Source organism: Amblyomma maculatum, chromosome 2 (assembly GCF_055883805.1).
Source record: "Amblyomma maculatum isolate TAMU_Amacu chromosome 2, ASM5588380v1, whole genome shotgun sequence".
NCBI classification, from domain to species: Eukaryota; Metazoa; Arthropoda; class Arachnida; order Ixodida; family Ixodidae; genus Amblyomma; species Amblyomma maculatum.
In genome coordinates, this window is record NC_139345.1 from 155,964,769 (window position 1) to 155,984,837 (window position 20,069).

A 20,069-nucleotide genomic window follows, 5' to 3' on the forward strand; every position below is an offset into this window, starting at 1 on the left:
TTCCACCAGTGACGAAAGACGAGGTCAAGAAAGCATTAGAAACTATGAAAAGGGGGAAATCAGCTGGAGAGGATCAGATAACTACAGATTTGCTGAAGGACGGGGGGGATATCGTGCTAGAAAAACTGGCCACCCTGTATACGCAGTGCCTGGTGTCATCGACGGTACCGGAACCATGGAAGAATGCAAACATTATCCTCATTCACAAGAAAGGGGACTCTAAGGACCTTAAAAATTACAGACCAATCAGCTTACTGTCTGTTACGTATAAGGTATTTACTAAGGTAATCGCTAATAGAATCAGAACAACCTTAGACTGCAATCAATCAAAGGATCAAGCAGGGTTTCGGAAACGGTACTCTACTATCGATCATATCCATACCATCAACCAGGTGATAGAAAAATGCTCGGAATATAACCAGCCCTTATACATAGCATTCATTGATTACGAAAAAGCATTTGACTCAGTTGAAACCTCGGCGGTGATGCAGGCATTGCGAAATCAGGGGGTAGACGAGCCGTACGTGAAAGTGCTGGAAGATATATATAGTGGCTGCACAGCAACCATAGTTCTGCATAAAGAAAGTAACAAAATTCCCATAAAGAAAGGTGTTAGGCAAGGAGACACAATCTCCCCAGTACTATTCACAGCTTGTTTAGAGGAAGTATTCAGAGACTTGGAATGGGAGCAGTTAGGGATAAGGGTAGATGGAGAATACCTCAGTAATCTGCGATTTGCTGATGACATTGCCTTGCTAAGCAACTCGGGGGATGAACTGCAAATAATGATTGATGACCTAGACAGAAAAAGTAGAAAGGTAGGCTTGAAAATCAATGTGCAGAAGACTAAGGTAATGTTCAACAGCCTCGGGAAGGAACAGCAGTGTACATTAGGTAGCGAAATACTGGAAGTAGTAGGCGAATATGTCTACCTAGGACAGGTAGTAACCGCAGATCCGGACCATGAAAAGGAAATAACAAGAAGAATGAGATTGGGATGGTGCGCATTTGGCAAGCACTCGCAGATTATGACTAGCAGCTTACCGGTATCGCTCAAGAGGAAAGTATACAACAGTTGCATCTTGCCTGTACTCACCTATGGGGCTGAAACGTGGAGGCTAACCAAGAGAGTTCTACTTAAGTTGAGGACAACCCAGAGGGCTATGGAACGAAAAATGGTAAGGGTAACATTAAGAGATAGAAAGCGTGCAGAGTGGGTCAGAGAAATAACTCAAGTTACTGAAATTCTAGTGGAAATTAAGAAGAAGAAATGGACATGGGCAGGACATGTAGGGCGAAAAGAGGATAACCGATGGTCCCTGAGGGTAACAAACTGGATTCCAAGGGAAGGAAAGCGTAGCAGGGGGCGGCAGAAAGTTAGGTGGGCGGATGAGATTAAGAAGTTCGCAGGGGTCAAGTGGATGCAGCTAGCACAGAACCGGGTTAGGTGGAGAAATATGGGAGAGGCCTTCGCCCTGCAGTGGGTATAATCAGGCTGATGATGATGATGATGATGATGAAACAAATGGGCCTAGAATACTGCCTTGAGGCACGCCTGCTGAAATGGGTAATATATTGGATGAGGGGCCATATCAATACACGTACTGATTGCGATCATTTAGGTATGATGTCAAAAACGATAACGCAGTTCTATGGCAACCGTGAATTTCGTATTTTTTTTTTTCTCTTTTACTAGATAGAGTGATTTAAATAATCAAAAGCTTTTGTGAAATCGACGTATATTCCAAGGGGTATTTGTTTATTCTTGAGAAATTGTAAAATCAATTCTTCTTGCTCCAGCACTGCTATTTCTGTTAATCTATGTCTTCTGAAACTATACTGCGTGTCGTGCAGAATATTGCATTGCTCAGTAAAATTCGTTATTCTTGTAAGAATCATTTTTTCAAATCCTTTCGAAAAAAAAAAAAAACGGGAAATATTGGTTCGTGAAATCATCATTTTTACTTCCTTTCTTGTGTAGTACACTCACTTTGGCTAGATTCCTTAAGATAAGCAAATTTATATATATATATATATATATATATATATATATATATATATATATATATATATATATATATATATATATATATATATATATATATATATGAAGGAAAGAAGCCAACAGTCGGAGAGGCCATGGCAAACATTGGGGATTGTATTTTGTCTTTTTTTTTTTACTTTTTACTTCGGTAATCACATAAACTAGTGATGTAATTTGTTTAGGGGAAACATAAACACAAAGTAGAAGGAAAAACAAACGTGCCGATGGTGGGAACCGAACCCACGACCTCCGATTATCGCGTCCGGTGCTCTTCCAACTGAGCTACATCGGCCGCTGTCCCACCTGCTACTTTTATATATATATATATATATATATATATATATATATATATATATATATATATATATATATATATTGTAAAGAAGACGAAGAAGAAACAACCCTGCGGCATCACCATCACCACCATCGCTGGTCTCCGGCGCCCATCTCTCTCGCGCTGAGGCTGGTATTCCGATCCCGCTGTGCCCGTATTACTGCCAGCGCTAGACGTTCAAACCATCTATTAAATCCACATTTCAATATATATATATATATATCATCAGCCTGACTATACCCACTACCAGACATGGGCATCCTCACGAGGGTGAACCCTCATGAGGACGTCCTCACCCTCACCTCGTGAGGATCTGACTCGGTGAGGTGAGGGCGAGGGAGGATCGGCGCTGAAAAATTCGTGAGGACGAGGGTGAGGGAGGGCAGAGGCGGTGAGGGGAGGGTGAGGGAGGGAAAGATAAAGAGTTTGAGGGGCAAGGGCAAATGCTCCACGAAAGGTGTAGTTTCTGCAGTAAGAAAAAACACGCGGCCACCCGAAAGGCATGGGTGACAACACGTTTTCTCCTCCACTGGACATGTGTTGTATATAAAACAGATGTAATGGAACGGGACACAGGCGCTGCAGCTATAGAAGAAGCAGGAACGAAAGCCACAAAATCGCCCCGGCGCTCGTGGTAAAGAAAAGTCTAAAAACGACCCTAGGAAGCTGCAGGAAGTCACCGAGAACGATGTCGCTCTTTCCAGCCTCACAGAACACGACAGGACTGGCAAAGTTTACAGGACCCCCGTTTCTAACTGCTAACGTTTCTTTGCCATTTAGGAAAAAACATGACCAGAAAAAAAAAGCGCGTCTAAAGTAGAGGGGACGCGTAGAGAAAGTTGAACACAAAAGACCGAGGTGGGGTGATCTTATCTGCTAGGACCCTGCCACATGTTTGTTTTTTTTCTCGTCCAGATAGCTTGCATGAGTAGCCGACGCATGCGAAATTTGTCTTGACAGTGTTACTTGACTGTTTGGTTAGCAAGGTTTTACATAAAACTTTCATAAGTTGTGTAAATTACAATTTGCAACAAAACCAACGGAAATAAACAAACAGCATTGAATTTGTACTGATAATAGCTGCAATAAAATAAACCGCAGTTCAATATCCGTTGCAATCTTTGTCATGTGTTTGTAGAAACAAGAAGTATTTTCTTATTTATGTTATCATTTTTCTCTGTTGTGAATTAGCAAAATTGTCAAATCGGGCATTAATATGTGCGGGTCGTAATTACAGCGCATTGTTTTTTCTGCAATTTCCATAGCATTAAGTTTTACTTTTTCTATTTTCCTAAGACAGTTTTCTTGAGATGGGTGTTAACATAGCATCGATTTGAAAGTAATAACTGCAGCGTGTGAGCATTGAGCACCATTTCGCGAAAGAGTTGTTTCATTTCCAGTATCCAGTCTATAGAGTGTTCACATTTCGTGTTAACCTGTTGAAGTCCTGCACCGGAGTAAGGTTCTTTAATATTCTTTGATTTTAGCATCTGTTCTGTATTCACAACAAGTTTAATGCATGGGAATGCCCGACGATCTTAAGGCCGAATGCTGTCTTAGACTCACGCATGAGGGAGGTTTGACAATACTGTACCGGGTTTAATTCATTGCCGAATGTGCTTTCGGGTTGGGTGCGCAAGGGTGCTTGCAGTTCTTAGATACATGTGTTGCTGTTCGCAAAATCAAAGCATGCTGGAGGTATCAGCCTCGCTATAAAAAAAGGAGGTACTTTGAAGCCACCAGTTAGCTCATTCAAAGGTTCCTAAGAAGAGCATTGCTAAAAACTACCTGCATGCCGCTCTTGACAAATCCTGCCTACATTAAATGACACATATAGCGTGAATGTCTGGCTGCAAACACTGTCCAGTGCAGGATTTGCCTCTGAGGTTGTCACCTTTGTTTTAGAGGACCTTGCCAGGAATGCTAGGGATGTAGAGCAGCACCGCTGCGCTGAAGAAGCGCAAGGTACAAGATCCGTTGTCATTCTATATAACTATCAAATTTTCCACCGCGTAAAAAATGTGGCTCAGAAAGGTGACGTATTGGTAGTCATTACTGTACCCGAAAAACTGACTAGCTTGTGCAATATGGTGCAAGGAAAGCACAAGCAGCTAAGGATGCAGTATCAAACACTTAGGCAGGTTCGTGCCGAGGGATAGTGCCGTCATTTACCATATACCGATCTCCCGTGTCAGAAGCTACACAGAACGAATTGGATGTTGCAGAAACGTCGCACTTCAGAGCTCCACGCAGGAGTAGACGCACTGGCGGGGTGGTGGGGAACTGGCCGTCTATGTCGTCAGTGTCATGGTTCTGATCCAAAAACGTGCGCGTCGATTCTGCGAAACGACAATCATGAAGAAGTTTGCGTTCGAAACAAGCAGAAAAGTATACGAAGCATACTACATTAAGATGGAATTCACCACTTGTGTTAGCAATTGAAACCTCCGTCGCCTTATCCGATAACTTAATCGCACGTACGGCAACGGGCCAGTGTTCTTATTTTGCCATTACTTAATTTGCCAAGATCAGCTTCACTCTAGGGGCGGACCACGTTTATGTCGGCTTTCAACAACTTCTTATTCGAAGCATGGTTTACTGTGCTTGGTACGTCACGATATAAAGCGAAAAAGTGATGTAGGCTCAATGCTGCAGAATAAGGCTACCGCTAAACTGGAATTTTTAACTGACGTAAAGCAGGGTTTTAGATTCGAGAAAAGCTACAAAATATCAATTCACATTTGGTAATAGAGGTCCGCACTGAGTGCTTTTCACCTATGAGATGGGAGGGTGACGTCGAAGTCCAGCCCTCCAGGACGCTTAGACTTCGAGTAAGACCCATTGCCTCAACGCCAAAGCTTTGGAATATATGAGAACGTTTTAATAAGTGTCCCCACATTTTCTTAACATAAAGATGACCAGCTCGGATACATGCCGCTAAGGCTAAAGTCGCACCAGAGAGCACCTGTCTCGCATACTGTTAAAACGTCTACCACGTCTGAAGAAGAGGAAGACTTCAGGGAAGAAGGCTTCGAGGGTTTGCGTGATACCTGCTCTCGAACGCTCAACACTACCTCCCAGCTTAAGCGCCCCACATTCACTCTAGGACCGACTCAATATTAATAAACCAGACAGCTGAGATAAAGGTAAGCCCGATTCCGCGTAGTAATGGTATGTCCTAGGATCTCAAGCTGGCAAGTTGAAACTATGACAGCCCTGATTTTTGTGCACCTGATTGTGCTTAGTCATTTCTGTGGAAGGAAAGAGGCCTCCTCTCTTCCGCGGATTTTCCATGTTGTTGTGCAAGCTGTTGGTCGCTTCTCGTGTGAAGCAGTGGAATGATCAGCGAGATGCCTGCTAATTTTTCGGTCTCGTGCCAAACACACGCATACACCATCTGTGTGTTGCAAACTAAAAACGAAGCAACGAACGCCACTACTCGTACTAGGCCGCGGGAAGATGTTCCATTCAGCGGGCTACAGTGTTCTACAAGGCTGTAAGCCGGAACGTTGTTAACCGGGGTGCACCTCAGCTTGCACACCCGAGAGCTTTGGTTAGCGGCGCTTCGTTTGAAGACCACTTGAGAGGGCGACAGATAACGCACAAAACAGTGTGCGCCTAGCTTTGCACCCTGTGGCAATGCGCCGACGACAGGCGCTTGACGCCCCCCCCCCCCCTCCTCCTCCCCCCATAGCGAGGGCAGCTGTCATTAGGAAAGATGTTAAAAAAAGAAGAAAAAAATATCCGAGCAGTGGGCAGACCACGCACGCTGGTCCACGGCTGGGCTCAAAAGGCGGCTGTGGCTGGTCTTATCAGATCTCCCTGAGGCACCGGAAGGATAAACACGCGTCGACCACCGTGCATTCCTTTCCCGCTCTCTGTCCAAAGAAAGGGTCTTCCTTTAGCTCAGTTCCCCCCCTCCTCCCCAAAAGAGAAAAGAAACAGCGAACGGCAGGAATGGCTGGGGAAGCCCTTCAGTTTGTGTTGCTGTGTCCTTTCGATCGGACCACTCAAGTTGGTGACGCTTGTTGAAACAACACTTCTTTGCGCTGTTGCAAATTCTATATGCTCAAGGACGTCCGTGTACTATGTGCGCGAATAAGTTTCCATTGTGGCAGTGTCCTCGGATATTATTGGGAAATGCGCGGTCCAAGTGAAAGGTGTGTAGGACGTCATGCAGGTTCCGGGTGAGTTTCATTTTTTGCCACTCTTGCCTTCACAGTGCAGACAATCCGTTTTCCGGCTTTTGCATATGCGGGTTTGTCCGGAATGAAGCAGATCAGCTATGGAGATGTGAACTTAGGCGAATTAATGCAGAGTGCTGATTTCGGCTAGTTGGCGCATATGTGTTGCTCTTCTGTTCCCGTTCTGTAAGCACTGCTTTTTTAATAAGTGATCCTAGATTTAAGCACACTATTCAGGAAGCATAATCAAACCTTATACATAAAATTCTGGCCTGTTCACTTTGCACATCGTACTGCTCTAGTTAGGCGCTGTCTCGTCCTATTCTCGTATAACTTTAATAGAAATTGAAAAAAAAAAAAAAAAAAAGAAACGATTTCACGCAACACTGAGGCGGCGTTCGTGAAAACCAGAAGCGCAACAGAGTTACGTGTTTCACTTTGCGTCTTTGGCTTGTTCTTGGAGGAAGGCGGGATGCGATCGGGGCACATCGTTTGTGGCATTTACGGCACCGTGTCCTAACAAACGCATTTTTACGTGGCGTTTCCCAAATGACACTACATGTACATGTCGGAAATTGTCGCGCACGGCCCCGGGCTCGCATGCTATGTCCCCCCATTCCAACCCCCTCTGCGAAGCGATGGAGGGTCATGATCCCCAGACTCCCTCGAAATTTACGCTTCTGTGTGACAGCGTTTTTCTGTTACTTGAATTAGATTACATTGTTCTGTTGTCTGATATGCCGTATATGCCTCATGCCTTCCGTCTGCGGCTGGTTAGAAGTTAGAACCTCCTCCTTCCTCACGCGCTGTGTAAACGTATTTCATCACTCTATCTCCTTCAAATACATGGCATGTAAACCGGTGGGCAGGTTTGCCTGGTAACTATGACAGTGGTTATTTTCCTTTCTCCTCGAAGTTTCGACTTTGATTGGTATGCTTAGGGCACTGGCAGAATTGTTCTTTGCACTTTTCACAGTCTCTGGTTTCAATGTGCAGTGCATATCTTATTCTCAGCAACTGTCGGAACAAGTACCAGATGGCTCTTGCCAGTGATACGCTACAGCATGAATGCAGCCCTGTCATTAATTTAAGTCCACTGTTAGCTTCGAGGAATTCGGATTGCTAAATGATCAACGCGGCTTGACACTGCCGAAAACAGATGCCGAAAAGAATAGGTTGCGCCTACTTGGACTCGCTGTAACGTTGTCATAGATCGAAAGTAATGAAAAATATCTAAAATATTCAAACTGCTGGGCATGAGGTTGAGGGTGAGGGAGGGCAAATGAGATGAGGGTGAGGGTGAGTGAGGACCACCAATATTTTTTAAGTGAGGATGAGGGCGAAGGAGGGCGAATAATATTTTTTAAGTGAGGGGGGAGGGTGAGGGAGGGCTGCCGATTGGAAATTGAGGGCGAGGGAGGAAAGGCCGAAATGAGGGCATTTGCCCACCTCTGCCCACTACAGGGCGAAGGCCTCTCCCAGATTTCTCCAATTAACCCAGTTCTGTGCTAGCTGCATCCACTTTACCCCTGCGAACTTCTTAACCTCATCCGCCCACATAACTTTCTGCCGCCCCCTGCTACGCTTTCCTTCCCTTCGAATCTAGTTTGTTACCCTAAGCGACCATCGGTTATCCTCTCCTCGCACTGCATGTCCTGCCCATGCCCATTTCTTCTTGATTTCCACTAGAATGTCTGTAACTTGAGTGATTTCTCTGACCCACTCTGCACGCTTCCTATCTCTTAATGTTACCCCTACTATGTTTCGATCCATAGCCCTCTGCGTTGCCCTCAACCTAAGCAGAACCCTCTTGGTTAGCCTCCACGTGTGTATATATAGATAGATAGATAAATAGAGAGAGAGAGAGAGAGAGAGAGAGAATTAAGTATATCGTCTTTTATAACGTGCTTGATTGGTTTTATTGCAATGCCGTCTGCGTCGGTACTTTTGCTTTTGGATATTGGCGTTAAGGACAGAAATTTCTGGTTTCGAGTATGAAGAGTACTTGAATTGACGAAATTACCAGTTATATGTGTAAAGTGGCTGTTAAATGCATTCGCTTAATCAAAGTCTATCAATTCCTTACCCGCAGTCTGAATTTTTTTTACTGGGCTTGAGCCTGAGGACCTGCCTAGTAGTACAATGCAGATCGACTCGCGATTCAATTGAGAGCGCCTCGACCGACTTCATGGCATGCACGCCCTTTCCTAAAGTCGCTGTTAAAACCAAGACCAAATAAAGCAAAACCATCAGGTATCGTGGTCCCATGGAACCGCGTACGCAAACTTTCGTTACCTTCCTCATCGTTGAGGGTGCTCAGTTGACCTGTTCGTCTGCCAGTATCTTCCTCATTACATACCATAATTAAAATAAACAAACTAACGAAAATACAAAACCTTAATTTGGTGCAGTTTATGTTTTCAACATTTTTTTTTTTATTTCTGCGAGAGTTTGTCTACTGTTATAACGTTTTCCTTGCACAGCACAGCATACCGCTTTGTGCGGCGGAACTGGAGCTACCCGCCGCGCATGCGCAGAACAGGCTCTTGTTCATTATAGCGTGGGTAGATAATTAAACTATAGCGGCGCATCTTTTGAAGTAATGAGAAACGCCCTCTTTATTAGCAGGTTTGCAATAGCGCCGGGCCGCCCGTAGTGTTTATACCCCCGGCAGCGAAAGCCATGAACTTGAAGGTGCGCTTTGGAGGCGTGCTATCGATGCCGGTCTTACCTCAGTCGGTCTTGGTAAAACCCTTCCACTGGATGGGCGGACGGACAGACAGACTATAGCAGCGTCCCCTTTGAAATGGGGTGGTAGCAGGCGCTATCATGCTCGCTTTTTCCCCATGTCTTGAATATCGTTTTAGAAAAACCCTTCCACTGGATGGGCGGACGGACAGACAGACTATAGCAGCGTCCCCTTTGAAATGGGGTGGTAGCAGGCGCTATCATGCTCGCTTTTTCCCCATGTCTTGAATATCGTTTTAGATCGGGTACCTATACCATCATTCCATTAATTGAATTTTTATTTCTACGTTACTAACATTACGTCACTTTTCTGATTTCAAGCCATCAATATTCCAATCGCTTTTTGATAGCTTCCACAGCAGATTTATTCATCCGACCACTGGTATCTCTAAACCCCAGGGCCTCAGGAAGAGTGACTGCGCCTGCATCGACATCCGAATGGGTACCATTCGATTCGAGTATAAGATGGTTCATTGTTTCTGTGGATTTACCACATACTGCACATACTGCACATGTGTCATCTTCATTGTTAAATTTCTTTTCGTAGCTGCGTGTTGGCACCCTGATCTAGCTTCAAAAAGTAGGGCACTGCTTCTTGAGTTATCGAAGAAAGCTTCCTTTCTGATCTGCTTTTTAAAATTTCGGTAGAGTTCCACACTGTTTCTTTTCCATCGAATTTATCCAATTTTTACCTTCTGTGTTTTTCACCTGTTGTTTAATGCTCTTTATTTCTCCGTCCTTGTGACTAGCATACATACTGGTTAGTTTCCTAGTTCTTTTCCTCCATTGTGAGTCAACGCTTTTTAAGTACAAGTATTTAAATACTTTAGCTGCCCATCTGTTACTGTCCAATTTCCTCAGGCGTTCCTCATATAATATTTTACTCTGAGCTTCCCGTACTTCGAAAAATGCCCAGCCATATCTCCCTGTACCGCGTCATTTGTAGTTTTGCCGTGGGCACCTAGTGCTAATCGTCCAACGGATCTCTGAGTTATTTCTAATGTCGACTGTACCTCTGATTTTAGGCACAAAACCGCATTTCCGAAAGTAAGTCCGGGAACCATAATTCCTTTCCAAATACCCCTCAAAGCCTCATACCTATTGTATCCCCACAATGCCTTATGCTTCATTATCCCGGCATTCCTTCGCCCTTTGGCCTTAAGTGATTGCTCATGCTTTCCAATATATGCCAATCCTTCGTTTACCCATACCCCCAGATATTTATATTCTGCTACTATAGGTATTTCATGGCCTTGTATTTTAAGACCCTGATCAGTTGAGCCGTTGAAAATCATCAGACCCGACTTAACTGCGCAGAAACTGAAGCCTAGAGCGTCCCCTTCGTCTCCGCAATACTTAACTAGAGTTTGCAATTCTTCCAGACTCTCAGCTAGCAGCACAATATCGTCTGCATACATCAAACCGGGGAGGCGCTGCTCTACCGCCTTTCCACCTAATCTATATGACAGGTTAAAACCTAGGTTACTGTCGTGTATCCTCCGTTCCAGGTTTATCATATAAAGCATGAACAGCACCGGTTGTAGAGGACAGCCTTGTCTTAATCCTTTGCATACTTTGACATCCTCCGTACTTCTTATCCCTTCCCACGTAATTTCTACTTTGTTATCCCGGTATATTTCCTGTAGGAACTCTATTATCTCATAACCGATACCTTCTTCTTTTAATATGTTCCACAGGAGTTCCCTGCGTACGTTGTCGTACGCCCCGTTTATGTCCAGGAAGGCCAAATACAAAGGTCTATTTTCCACTCTAGATATTTCGATGCATTAGGTAAGCACGAACAGGCTATCATCTAAGCGCCTGCCATTTCTAAAGCCGTTCTGAAGTTCTCCGAGTATCTTGCTACTTTCAACCGATGCTTGCACCTTTAATTTCACCGCTGCATGGCTAACCTGTACATAACAGATGTTACGGTAATCGGCCTGTAGGATTTTATGTGCATCCTGTCTCCCTTCCCTTTATAAATCAAATTCATTTTACTCTGCCGCCAGCTGTCCGGAATTTGCTTATTCGTTATGACTGTTTCCAGAGCTTTTAACAACGTTTCCTTACTTTTTGGACCGAGTTCGTTAATAAGCTTTTTCGGAATGCCATCTATTCCTGTAGATGTGTTTGGACCGAGTTCATTAATCAGCTTGATCGGAATTCCATCTATTCCTGTAGATGTGTTTTTAGGAATATTTTTTTCTGACCGCCACTCTCAGCAGTGCCCCCTTGCGGCAGCCGCTGGAAGTCGTTGCTTTCGGTGCCACCTCGGAGTCCTCGGTCGGCACACTAGGCGGTATATCCTAGACACTGCAGCAGAGGTGTGGCATCTGGCCTATTAATGAAGATCAGCGATTCTCGCGCCAACTCTATCTCTTTCCTTTCGAATGTGTTAAAGATAATGTGGAAAATATTTCATTTAGACAATTAGGAGTTTTGGCTCTGAAAGCGACCAAGCTTTGATGAAGAGCGGAGCGTGAGACGAAGGCCAAAAAATTTCGCCTTTTCACCCGCAAGTGTCGACAGTGACCCGCAGTTTGCAGTCGGCCAAGGTTAGATGCGCAGCCGATTTAAGTGGCACTCAAACGTGCCGAACACACGGAGAATGTTGCACGACAGGCTGCCGCCAGAGATGCTGTTGTTCCATTCCGGTTGGCTGCCTTCGCATGAGGTGACTTTGGGCGACTTTATTCTCTTCCTTTTTGGCGATGCCACAAAACTGTAGTGTATTTACCACTGTCACTCTCGCGATGCAAGGATAGTCTAGCGCCATGGGGAAACGAAGCAAGAGATGACTTTTGACGTGATATACGTTCAAATAAAAATACTCCCTGAATAAACCGTGCGCTCACGCTCAAACTGCGCAAATAGGACGGGTTCAGTAGCTCGAGTCATTTATGAACGATTTTGCTTGTAGTTGTCAAAGGTTTCCACAGTAAAGCCGATTTACTCATCTCAGTGGTGACGCCGAACGAAATCATTCATTTTTATTTTTAATAGGGCGGTAACGCCATTTGTCGGAGTTTTGACACGCTCAAACGTTTTACCGTTGATAGGATGATTACAGGCACATTGACAGCTGTGACATGATTATGCTGGAGGATTTCGCATGATCTACAGCACCGCTTCGTTATCGTTGTCCTGTGTAGCTAACGCCTCTGAAGCCACTGCAGTGACGTGCCGACCGTTTTGGCTGTGTGCTACGCGCTAAAGATGCAGATTGTAGCGATCTATACATTGCAGTCCGAGTTAATAAGCCAGCGTCAGAAGGCACTTATGTTTTCCACAATGAGGCTCAGACCCATTTGTCATGGCGTCAGTTAAGCCTATGAATTTTCCACGGCCTAGATTAAAGCCTTACGAGCGGTCTCGCGGACGGGGGGTTTCCTGGCGTACGGCACTACGCAAAATGTAATAACCTAAATGTTATTCTAAAGCGCATTCAGTGCATGTCTTGCACACTAAAAATGCTTGTAATGCACAGTCAAGTACCTAAAAAATATAATTTATTCTATAGTAGACTCTGACAAGTCATGCTAATCGACTGAAAGACAAACAAGTGAACAATGTAGCAAAGGTGTGGTCACTCGAGTTGTACGCTTTACACTGCACACGAAGCGACGTCCAAGTGATGAACAATTAGTCCATTCATCTAAAGGCGTCGTCATGACTCGGGGATATTCAGAGTTACGCCACACCCAGGGTATCTTGCATGTCGCTCTCTGTGTCGCGTTTCCTTAAAGGGCCACTGTCCAGGGAAGGCTCTTTTAAACAAAGGAGCCCAGTGTTTCGATCAGGTACCGGAGATAGTCTGTGCAAAATGCTACAGTGACACGCGCGCCGCAAAGCATCGAAAATACAATTCAAAGCTCTCTCATGCTCTCCTTTGGGAAGCCAGCCTCCCCGCTTCCTGCGCTGGCCCGACGGGCCACGATAATGACGTACGTATCGGGAACGATGTCCATTGATCCGTCTCGCTGACTGACGGGAGAAGGATGGGTGTCTACCGCTCGCAGCGCGCTTTTCCCTCGCCACGGCCAGACTGAATCCAGCGGCGCGCGCTCCCTCAACCGTTTTTTTTTTTTTTTTCGCGCTCGCGGAGAGCCACGCCCCACCTCCCGCCAAACGCGGAGGAGGAAGGGGAATTTGTATTGCGGAGGCTAGACGACCTCGGGTAGGAGAGTGAAAAACCTTTGCGAGGGAACGGAAGGAGAGAGGCATGACAGAATCGGGTGATTGCGGTGGCTGTAACTGCGTTATTAGTTACTCTTTTCAAAAACATTTTGCGGCCTTGCGTTCTAGGGGCGAAGTCCCACAGTCACCGGGGAAGAAAATATTTTCGACCGGAGGGTGGACAGTGGGCCTTTAAATGACAGCGCTTTGTTGCCGAATTCGCCTGGTCGTACTTACTGTGGATAGAAAAAAGTTACGCGCGATAGAGAAAGTGAAAAATGGCCTAACAAACGAGGCTTCGCACGCCACACTGGCATGCTATGCTCCTTGCCGCGCAAGCGTGCTTTGGAACGCTGCTAGGGCTGGTTTTAAAGCACCTGAAGCGGTATGCACTGGTCATGGACTGGAGATCAATCGTAACTTTTCGATTTATAAAGCATAAATGAAAGCAAACCTTAACTATAAGTTCCTTGTAACCCCAGCCATCGACAAGTACTAAAATGAAGGAGGAGGAGGAGGGGAGGGGGGGGGGCTCTTAAGCGCAGCTTTTAATTGGCTACTACCCGACGCATTTATTGGCTCCCATCTGTGCGGTCCTTGTGGATCTTCCACATACATGCACTTCGCTGCTCGCCTAATCAGCAATCTCTTCATGTCAGCCTCTATTATCCCATAAATGCTAATCAGCATACAGTAGTAAAATACCGCTTTGTATTGTTACTTAGTGCTCGGTGCTACTCGCCTTATCACTAATCCCTTAATTCGTGCCTCTATTATCTCATTCACATGCATTATCGTTGAGCCGAAATACCACCCGACATAGGTACATCTAAAGCCCCGCTTCCACCAAGCCTTGTGGACGTGCCTATATGGTCTAGAAGCGTGTCCTGTCTCACTCATCGCCAAATGATCCTGAACCCGGCTTTCTCAAATGAGAAATTTGGAGTTAGTAGCTCCTGACATCTATCTCCTGAGGTAACAGAACCCGCCGAGCGATCACTACCCGGCCATGTCACCTATAGAGTCATGCCCGCGATTGTTTGCTTATAACGCCAACGACGACGCAGTTTTTGCGGAACGTGGCCTTTAAAGCTACAGTGTTAAAATCTGAAATATCTCGCTATTACTTTTGGTAGAACAGAAAAACATTGGTAGTGGCTTAGCTCTGCTATGCCTGGATATACGTAGCGTAAAGCATGCGCAGTAGAGCGCGGCGCCACAGTCGTAAACATGGCTCCGGCTAAAGGTCACGCATCGGAGAGGAGCGCGCACCAGATGTGGCGAGGAGGCGACGCACCTGCGCCTCTCGTGACGTCACGCGGCTCTCGCGCATGCGTATAACGGACGGCGCACAATCGCATGAAACTCGGCTCTAACCGCGTAGTGCAGCTTCACGCTACAAAACAGTACTCATAATCTTTGGTCCTAGCTCCCGGTGACCAGCAGCGTGAAAAGATGTTTATTGCTCCAATGTTCCACGATAGTGAGGTCATGGCGTGTACCATGCTGAAACTCTTTAAGGGGACAAGAGTACTGCTCACTATTTCGCCCACCCGAGAAAGTAGGGATGAGTTAGGACTTCTTTGGACCGTTTCTTTATCTAGTTCTCTCCATATTTAGCTACTTTAACCTGAGTGCATCCACACCGACCCTTCCTCATTTTGCTTTCCATGGCTTTGAAACCTCCGCTTTTCTTCTGTGGCGCCGCCATTCGGTGTTTGGTTTGTCGTGGAAGCAGTAATTTTTACTGATATGTACCTTTGTGCACCTCTCTTATGCTTGCAGATGCCGTCACGGTTCGCGGGAAAGTTGTGTGATTTCCTCTTCTGCCACCTCGAAGATGCAACGTTCGGCGAAAGGCTCTGTTGGGTCGACCGACAATCTGGCGTGTTCCAGCTCTTTTGGAAGCACATGAATGGTTGGAAGGCCTCGCCGGAAGAGGATTGCGCCGTCTTCCTGGTGCGAAACTGCTCTCCTCGAATTACGTACTTGTCCCCATACAGCGGGTCTGTTCGTTATTTTCGCTCGCTACCACTGCGCTGTCCCCGAGTGCCTACGAGGGGCATTCCAGCCCCTTGGAGAGAATGGTGAAACTGGAAGACTAGGTCGCTTCTGCCCACGTGCGTTCTCACTCTAAGAGGCCAGTGGGCTTAACAGCGCTTTCTTTTGTTGCGCAGACATCACAATCAGAATTAAATTTTGTAGCGGATAAACGCGGTTAAGCTAAGCTTGACGGGCTATAAATATTTTGCTTGATTCGCTAATGCCGATTCTTCAGTTGACGTCCTCGCGCACTTATGCATGATCTTTGACGTTATTGAAAATCAGCCACCTTTTTAAGGTCAAGGTCATTCATTAATAATGGTCAAGTGATCGAGTAGTGATGTTCCCATGCACCAGCTTACCTGTTTGACCTTGGATCAGTTTCAAGGTCACCCGGGCGGAACCAAGCGGTCCCCTGTTTGTACCTGGAGCAGTACAGCTTTCAGTCTATGATGAACCAAGAGGAATAAATGCCCCACAGCGGCTCCTTCCAATCTTCGACGCACCTGACGTCATACTAGCATGGTGGATAGCATGCTAGGCTTACCACCAGGCAGACATCTCCTGTTGCCATTAAAATATCTCTCTCTCTCTCTCTGACGTTCGCTGCAGTCGGACAGTGGTCCGCTGCGGTTTCGCACGCGCAGAGCGGTATGTTGTGAAGGCTGGAAGGCGTACCGGTATCGGTCAAGAGGAAAGTATAAAACAGTTGCATCTTACCTGTACTAACCTATGGGGCTGAAACATGGAGGCTAACCAACAGGGTTCTAGTTAAGATGAGGACAACCGACAAGGCTAGGGAACGAAAAATGGTAGGGGTAACATTAAGAGATAGGAAGCGTGCAGAGTGGGTCAGATAAATAACTCGTTACCGACAGTCTAGCGGAAATTAAGAAGTGGACATGGGCAGGACATGTAGTGCGAAGAGAGGATAACCGATGGTCGCTTAGGGTGACAAACTGGATTCCAAGGGAAGGAAAGCGTAGCAGGGGGCGGCAGAAAGTTAGGTGGGCGGATGAGGTCAAGAAGTTCGCAGGTGTCAAGTGCATGCAGCTAGCACAGAACCGGGTTAATTGGAGAGATATGGGAGAGGCCTTCGGCGTGCAGTGGATATAGTCAGGCTGAGGATGATGATGATGAGGTGGCTCCGTGAGCTTACAATTCGGGGGTTGCTGATCGTTCCCCTCGTAAGAGAAACGCCATGGAAATAGCCAGAAGCTTCAGGGAAAAAAGATTATGGGGGACACGAGGGTATGACGCGGTAGCCTAAGCTACCAGCCCACGTATAAAGCCCCGCTTTAACCAAGCTGTATGTACGCACCTGCGTGGCCTAGGGTTAACGTGAATGAAGGGTACTGGCAGGATTTTGATATCGCCCTCCCATATGAAAGGAAAGGTCCGACTTTGTAGCTCCTGTCGAACGTAACGCCAGGCGTCCAGTAAATGCCCGGTCATGGCAGCTGCCAGCTACAACCTGGTCATGTTCGTGATTTTTCGTTCACAACGCCGGCGCCGAAGCCGGGTTTTCGGTGAACTGGGTCAAATGCTGTCGCGTTAAATCCGGTAACTGGTGGCTTAATTATGTAGAAAAGTAAGAACAAATACATAGTAGCCCAAGTATCGAAACATAGGAATGGCGAAGTAGTAACGCATGACGTTCTGGTTCACGAACACGCCGCTAAAGAGTATGCCGTGCCAAGTTGGTCGCACTTCTAAGCCACAGGCTTCTTTACATGAGTCCGACTACAGTCAAAGTCAGGTGTCGGGCAAAGATATGACAAATAGGCGACTTCGCGTTGCATGAACGGAATTTCAGTGTGTCAGGTCTAGAGGAACATCAGCGGCAACGACCAGCATCCAGGAGTGTGTGGTGAGCCTAGAATGGCGGTGTCTACGATTGCTGCACACCACCGTATTTCTCGCCAGCGCTACGGCGCTTACAAGCGTGCTCTGCAGACGTCTCATTGCTACTGAAATTTTCTTGCAGGGTTAGCTCTAATGCTGGCATCATTCAAGGTCGCATTATTCTGGCACATCAGCCGCGCTTGGGTGCCTCAGTACCACTTTATACTTTTGTTGCGCTATATACACTCCGGTTAGTGAACCATGAGCTCTGTATACATGGACTCGAGAAAGTCGGGTCGAGTAAGGCTGTCGAGAAAAAAACAACAGTTGTCGGGTTCATGTATATACGCGGTCGGGTCGAGTAAATTAGGCGGCGAAGCGAGTCGAGCTAACTTGCCTGCAGGGGGTAGGTTAACTCGCTTGACCCGCTTGTCTAGAAGCATGTAGACGCTGTCGAGCCAGGGGTCGATTTATGGGGAACTCTGGGATAAAGTTTCCGGTCATGTGATCGGCAATCCGAAATGGCGAACGCTATGAGTTCGCGCGCATCTTGGTCTGATAACGAAATAGTCGTTTCTCGCTCTTATCAACGAAGTGTTAGCGAAGCTCTGGATAGTAAAAGACAGCGCAACCAGAACGTCTTCAAAGAATTGGAAGCGGAAATGACAAGCCTTGGATTTTTTTTGGACGTGGCAACAACTTAGAAACCTGTGGAAAAAGCTGAAAAAGAGATTCACGGCCGTGAGTATACACAGTTCCTCAATCGAATTGCTATCTCATTACCGAATGATATGATGTTGCAGTAGCACATTATAATTTCGCAACAGGAGCGTCTCGAGCAAGAGAGGAGTGGCGCAGTACCGTCTGCGTGGAAATGGCATGGGAACATGAGTACGCTCCTGAGCCACAGGCCGATGGTGCAAGCGCGAGTATACGGCGTTGAGTCCGTCGAAGATGACGGAGGCCACGGGGACAACTCGCAGCTGGGCAAGTATACTTCTTGACGCATGTATTCTCACGCTCGTTTTATTTCGATGCCGTGTAGCATGTCAGTAGTGCTGAAGTCGCACATCGCAGCGTTGTTTTGACGAAGTTCAGGTTGGATACCGCAGGGTTCAGTCGTTCGTTTTTGCATTTGTAATATTTACGTTAGTAGCGGCAGTGTGTTGAGTGCCCAAAGCATGTTTGTAAAAATGCTTGACAAATGGAGGGCGCATGCTGTGGGGTCGACTGAATTTTTTTTACCATGCTACTACTTGACAGACGGAAGTTACCAACCTGAACACTTCCATGACATTAAGGTTTATGATTGTCACCGCCGGAATAATAATAATAATAATAATAATAATAATAATAATAATAATAATAATAATAATAATAATAATAATAATAATAATAATAATAATGTACTACTTGTGCTCTGCACCTTGCTCCGTCATGATTTTCTTTTCTCCCAAATGATGTGAATGTTTGTATTGAAGTACACCACAGCGTTGTGACACTATCAAGTTCAATTCAATTACATTCTGCAGCACAGCTCATCATAAAATACTCTTAAAAATTTATTTTGGCCCTGTAGTGTCACAGCAACGTAGTGTCATATGTTTTTGTCTTAACGTCACTACCGTCAATTTCGTTTTTTCTTTTTTAACAAATAGCTCACATTGCTGTGCTCAGTTTTATTCCCTGCATTCAGTTAATCTCTGGGGTTCGGTCCCATAGCTGAGAACTGGAAAAATACGCTTATGTACTTCAAAGATATGTAGACAGTGTTGAAAAACTAATGTCTAAAAAAGGAAAGTTTATGTTTTTTGCCAGTCACACTCATGGGGCTGAAACTTGAAAACTAACAAAGTAGCGTACTAACTGCTGGTAATTTGGAATGTGCAGAAAGGTGTCATTGAGTGATTTTCAAAGCAAGACATGACTAGTGAATGTTTGGAGGGTATGGTGTAGTAAGTTGAGTAAGTTTGCTAGGAACATACCTTGCTAGTTGTGAAAGAGAGACAATTGGGGTTTGAAAGGCATCTTACAACCCTTAGGTTGTAAGTTATGCAAGCTGAGCCCTTTGGGAGGCCTTTAAACAGTAATGTAAATTTTGTTCTTCGGTTTTGCAGACATCAGTGACAGCGAGGCTAGAAATGAGGAAGATGGAGATGATGGCCTTCAGGAGCATAGCGAACGTAAGCATAGGCAAACTGAATGGTATATCATTGGTCAGCTGCATGAGAAGGGTAAGGGAGCAGAATTGTCTACCCGGGACTAAATTACGCACCGATCACATAAAAAAAATTCACAAACCGATCAATTACCCGGGCTCCTGTTAGTTGGTTCTGGCAAGTGCACCAATACGAGCGGGGGCCGACAGGTTTGTGACAGCTTTAATTTGATGTGATTGGTGTCTAATTCGCCCCCTTGGAACACACATAGCCTTGATCTCTCAAGGTAAAAATCCTTTAACACACCTCTCACTGACTGGTTGAAGCAGTCAAAGAAGGCGTGCTGCCCAGCTGCACTGCTAAGACCATTGGACCGCCTTGAAGATGGTGGGGTACGCTTCATTGCCAAAATGGACCTAATACGGCAACCCTGTTTTTGCGGCATAGTCTTGAACGCTGCAGATGAGGCTACAGTGTCAGTGGTCAGGAAGCCATGTTAATTCTTTAACAAGTGCTCCTAGCACCTGTTTAGG

The 20,069-nt window shown here is 45.8% G+C and overlaps 1 protein-coding gene across 1 annotated transcript in view; it reads left to right on the forward strand.

Annotated features, from left to right (window-relative positions):
• Positions 1–20,069, forward strand: part of LOC146200227 (uncharacterized) — a 134,598-nt gene that overhangs the window by 82,323 nt on the left and 32,206 nt on the right. The window contains exon 2 of the mRNA XM_084592894.1: positions 15,275–15,448. Coding sequence (XP_084449020.1) covers positions 15,275–15,448 — 174 coding nt within the window. The remainder of the gene's footprint in view (positions 1–15,274; positions 15,449–20,069) is intronic.